The sequence below is a fragment of the Nannospalax galili genome, unplaced genomic scaffold, assembly GCF_000622305.1.
Source record: "Nannospalax galili isolate Female #2095 unplaced genomic scaffold, S.galili_v1.0 scaffold2203, whole genome shotgun sequence".
NCBI classification, from domain to species: domain Eukaryota; kingdom Metazoa; phylum Chordata; class Mammalia; order Rodentia; family Spalacidae; genus Nannospalax; species Nannospalax galili.
In genome coordinates, this window is record NW_008349206.1 from 97,478 (window position 1) to 103,118 (window position 5,641).

Below are 5,641 nucleotides of genomic sequence, written 5' to 3' on the forward strand. Positions count from 1 at the left end.
CGCGGCACCCACATGGTGGATAACAACTGTCTTGTAACTCCAGTTCCAGGGGACTCCAATGCCCTTTTCTGACATACTCGGGCACTGCATGCCATGGGTGCACCTACCTACATGTGGGCATAATACCTATACACTAAAAAAAGTAAAAATAATAAATAAAATGTGAAAAAAAAATGAAGCTTGGATATTTAACACCAAAATTGTGTTTTGTTTCCAGGATTTAGAAAACTATATACTGGAACTTATTCCTACTTTGCCACAACTAGATGGGTTGGAAGAATCCTTTTACTCCTTCTATGTTTGTACAGCAGTTAGGAAGTTCTTCTTCTTTTTGGACCCTCTAAGAACAGGTAAAACAAAACAAAAAAATCTAATTTAGGTATTATGAGAATATTGTTACATACAGATCTCAATACTAGAGAAATCTTGAAAATTCTCGTGTTTTCTTAATGTCAGTACCTGGAAAATCTCAAAAGAGTAGAAAGACATAGAAGGTAGCAGCAGTGCTTTGGTTTGGGTTTATATGAAGATCTTTTGGGATTTTCTCACACTGACTATAATCAGCTTACTAGAGAAATCTTGAAAATTCTCTTGTGTTTTCCTAATGTCAGTATCTGGAAAATCTCAGAAGAGTAGAAAGACATAGAAGATAGCAGCGGTGCTTTGGTTTGGGTTTATATGAAGATCTTTTGGGATTTTCTCACACTGACTATAATCAGCTATGTGATGGTAGGATGTTACCTAACCCATTTAGCATTTTCTTATCCTCAAAGAAATATGACCTGGGTAAAATCAGTCACTATGGCTTCTTCCAGTTATAAAAAGCCACTTACAATCACATAGTTTGCTGTCTGTGATATGTGACTTATTGGAGAATTGTTCTCTTTTAATGTGTCTGAGTGTTTTGCCTGTATGTAAGTGCAGCTGTGCGTGCCATGCCCATGGAGGCCAGAAGAGTGCATTGAATTCCCTAGAACTGGAGTTACAGATGACTGTTAATGTGGGTGCTGGGAGCCAGTCCTCTGCAAAAAATAGCCAGTGCTATTAACTACTGAGCCCTGTTCTCTTTTTTTATGAAAAAAAATTTATTTTGCAATATGAGAGTCACTTAACTATAAGTATTTCTCTCACAAGTTTGTATATGGGGGTCATATTGGTAAATAAGCTTTGTAACAGTATGCATTGTCAAGTATTCTAACCTGCCCATGCCTAAATACATATAACTGTGGCTGAGGAAGAGACAGAGAAGGCCCAGATCCAAATCCTCAAGTCTCCTGTCTTTGACAGTTCAGCTATGAGTCCACCATGACCCATTAAACTCCCAAATACTGGCACATACACTTCTTTCCCTTTGAAATGTTACAGAATGATAGCTTTTTTGACTTTTATGTGCCAAGTACTGTGCTAAGCATTTTACATGGATTCTTTCACTTTTCTCATCATCATATCACAAAGAAAGTACTGTTATTTTCCACATTTGTGCATAAAGCAACCGAGACTTGGACTGCATATATATAATCATAGTTATGGAAGTAGCATTCGAACTTCCTATATATTACTCCCCACCCCATCTCCTTTTAACCACACATCTATATTGCTTGCTATTCTAGAGCCTGTCAAGAAGTCTCCTTGTTGTTGCATTTATTTATTTATTTATTTATTTATTTATTTATTTATTTATTTATTTATTTTGGTCTGTGTAAGAACACAAAGCCATGAAGCCTCTCAGACAAGTCACGTCTCAGGCAGGTCATGTGCTGGTCCCAGCTGTTTTTTGGGTTTTTTTTTTTTTCTTTTAATTAGTAATTTCATCTCTGTTCACAAAATGACATAACTTTATACAGATTCTGGTAGTGTGGTTTTAGGAACAGTGTATTGCTTATTTTTACATAGTTGGGGTATACAAGTAGATATATAAAGTTTTAAGAAAATATTTCCTTTTTGTAATGGAATATTAAAAGGCCTTTGGAACCTAATAGCTAGAAGTTTTAAAATATTGCTTCTGTAAAATAATGCCTTAAAAAATTAAATTGATCTTGTTCTGTAAATGAAATTAAGTAATTGTGCTTCATTATATTTTTTAAAAGGAAGATAAAAATTCAAGATATTTTAGCATGCAGCTTCCTAGATGATTTACTAGAGGTAAATATGTTCTAAATTACTTAATTATATCACTTGATAATTGCTATCCTCTAATTCTGTCTATGTGTTTCTTTAGCTTAGGGATGAGGAACTGTCAAAAGAGAGTCAAGAAACAAATTGGTTTTCTGCTCCTTCTGCCCTTAGGGTTTATGGTAGGTTCCATTACATAAAGTTTCAACTATTCATTCTTCATGTGCCCGGTGTCCAGAGACAGTTTTATACATAAGCTATTTTACCTTAAGATCAAAGTATCCTATTACTTTAAGAATTAGTACTCTTTTTTTTATTTCTTAGAAGAAGCACTTCATTCCAGCTTTAACATACTCAAGAACAGTTTCCAGAGCAAAGATACATCTCTTTCAAAGGTGGCTGTAAACTTCTAGGCTCACAGTTGAATTAATAAAGTTATACAATATGTAACTCAGTATAAACCCTGTAAGACATAAAATTGAATGAGTTTTTACCCTTTAAAGAAGATCTCCATTTCATTTTAAAATATGCTGTTTCCTACATTTTTATGCTACTAACGCTTAGATGTTTGCACAGGTGCCTCTAATCTATTACTATGTATCTGATTACACTCAGATCCCTAGTACTTGAGAATGGATATAAAGTCATCAGGTAGATTTTACTGGTAATGTTTATCACCTCTACTATTTAACATGAAGTATATTTTTATGCTTCCTCCTCAAATATATCTTTATTTGTTGATTTTTTTGTGCATGTACATCATATGAACACCCCAAACAATCTTATTCATCTATATACCCACTTCCCAAATGGCACCCTCCCATAGCCTCCCACCTTCCCCACTGGAGCCCATATACTCTGTCATCCCTGTTACTGTCCACTGTGTTGTTGGCGCCCTCAGCCATTCCCCAGTGTTTGTCCATCTGCTGAATCTAGTCAACTTATCTAGAGATCCTTGTTTTAGGAAGATCAGCTGTTCCTCATCTAGCAGCAATCAGTTGCTTCCTTTACGCAACACAGGTGCACTTACATACATGGAGGCAATACACTCATACACATAAAAAATACTACAAAAAAAAAGAAATGGTGAAAAGGGCTAGAAAGATGGTTCAGAGGTTAAGAACACTAGCTGCTCTTGCAGAGGACCCAGGGCCAAATCCAGCATGTACATGGCAATTAACAACTGTCTGTAACTCCAGTTCCTGGGAATCTGACTGCCTCTAGTGTCCTCTACTGGCATGACGTGGGTGCACTTGCATAGATGCATGCTATACACACATACACAAATAAAAAGTAAAAGAAAAAAATTTAAAGTAAAATAGCCCAAAGACTTCATGAGTTTTTAAAACTATTTTTAGCTTAATAGTTGTTCTAATCCACATTTCAAGGATCACTGATGGTATGCATTATTCATATACCACTACCTTCACTGTAATGCCATTAGTTTCATTTCATAATCAAAATATTAAGCAATAAAATAAATATTTTGCTAATGTCCATTCTTTGGTGTTAAAAAAATTTTGGTCCTAAGTATCTTCCTATTATCTTTCTTCCCAAGGTCAGTATTTGAATCTTGATAAAGACCACAATGGCATGCTCAGTAAAGAAGAACTCTCCCGTTATGGAACAGCAACCATGACCAATGTCATCCTAGACCATGTTTTCCAAGAGTGTCTCACTTACGATGGAGAAATGGTAGTTATTAAATCTGCTGATAGTTTACATTTTTAGGCCCTTGTAGTTTCTACAAGCCCTTTTCTTGATATGATTCAATATTTTTTATTTTGTTTATCTTAAAGATAAGCCTCTGGAGCTGGAGAGATGGCTGCATAGTTAGTGTATTTACATACATGCAGGCAATACATTCATACAGGCTGGTCTGGTACTCACTATGCAGGCAGTCCTGCCTCAGCTTCCCAAGTACTGGGATGATGCTACCATACCTAGCTAAGTCTATTAGACTGTATTTAATATGTCCATATCATTAGTGAGGTTAACTAACTGTCCTTTTCTCAGAAGTCTTGGGAATCTGATGAACTCACACTGAAGGACATTTGAGCACACAAATTAGACTCTATAGGCCTTACAGAGTGCATTAAATTGGGTGAAGGGCAGTAAGGAGAGGTGCAGATAGGAAAGGGGATCAAATACTATCAAATTATATTGTATGAAAATTGAGCCAGGAGTGGTGGTGCACACTTTTAGTCCCAGCAGAGGCAAGTGGAGCTCTGTAGCCACTTAGCGTGTTCTAAGCCCACTGGGGCTTCAAGAAGACCTGTCTCAAAAACAGACAAGTTAAAGTTGAGCTTAGAGATAGGACACTGGGCTAGCATGTATGAAGCTCTGGGTTTGAACCTCAGCACTTTAAAAAAAAGAAAAGGTCAGGCGTGGTGATGCACACCCTTAATCCCAGCACTTGGGAGGCAGAGGCAGATGGATCTCTGAGTTCAAGGCCAGCCTGGTCTACATAGTGAGTTCCAGGGAGACTCTATCTCAAAGACCAAAAAAAAAAAGAAAGAATATCACAAAAATTCAGTTAAAAAACAAAACAAAAGAGACCAAAAAAAAAAAAGAAAGAATATCACAAAAATTCAGTTAAAAAACAAAACAAAACAAAAACACATGAAAGGCAGGCGTGGTAGTGCAGGACTATAATCCCAACATTTGGGAGATGGAAGCAGGAAGACCAGATCAGTCTGGGTTATACAAGACCCTATCTTGAAAGAAAAAATGCACAAAGTAAAAAATGAGCTCAGAAAGGTGACACACACTTGTAATCTCTCTGGGAGAATGAGGCAAGCTTGAGGCCACCATGGGCTACAGACTCAACCTCCCTCCCCCGCCCCCCAAAAGTTCTGTGGATAGATTAATTTTCTACACCATACAAAAATAAAAGATAGGGTCTCATGTAAACCAGGGTGACATTGAACTTGCTTTGTAGCCAAAAATAATAGAAAAGGTCTATTAGGACTTTTTAGCCAAGTTTGCCACTTATGATTGAAAAATAACCTCAACTCACAAGATACTCTCTCAAGTTCTCACCAAGGCTTCTTAGGAATGTTTGCTTATCTATAGGACTATAAGACCTACTTGGACTTTGTTCTTGCCTTAGAAAACAGAAAGGAGCCTGCAGCTTTGCAGTATATTTTCAAACTGCTTGATATTGAGAACAAGGGATATCTGAATGTCTTTTCCCTTATTTCTTTAGGGTAAGTATGGTTTTGGTAAAAGAGCATTTTTACTCTAACACACATTATAATATTTAGTTTAAATTACCTACTTAGTGACAATTTTGCCTAACCTGTAGTTTTAAATTTTAAAAGGATTTATATAATAGATTTAAACTAGAAATAAAATCTTTTTCCCTCTTCTGATTTTAGGAAATACAAATGGTAAAGTAAACCTGATGTAATTATATAGAGTATACCAAAAAAATAAAAGGTGTGTAAATAAATGTTAGGGGCTCGACTTAACCTTTGGAAATGAGAAATCTTATGCTCTTGTTCATCAATAACTAATGTATACATTT

General features: G+C 36.1%; 1 protein-coding gene across 1 annotated transcript in view; it reads left to right on the forward strand.

Annotated features, from left to right (window-relative positions):
• The window catches only part of Ppp2r3c (protein phosphatase 2 regulatory subunit B''gamma), a 22,270-nt gene extending 16,877 nt beyond the window's left edge, over nt 1-5,393 (forward strand). Inside the window, 6 exon segments of the mRNA XM_008846552.3 lie at nt 218-350; nt 2,087-2,142; nt 2,219-2,294; nt 3,671-3,807; nt 5,188-5,305; nt 5,308-5,393. Coding sequence (XP_008844774.2) covers nt 218-350; nt 2,087-2,142; nt 2,219-2,294; nt 3,671-3,807; nt 5,188-5,305; nt 5,308-5,378 — 591 coding nt within the window. The 3' untranslated portion in view covers nt 5,379-5,393.
• The last annotated feature ends 248 nt before the right edge of the window (nt 5,394-5,641 follow it).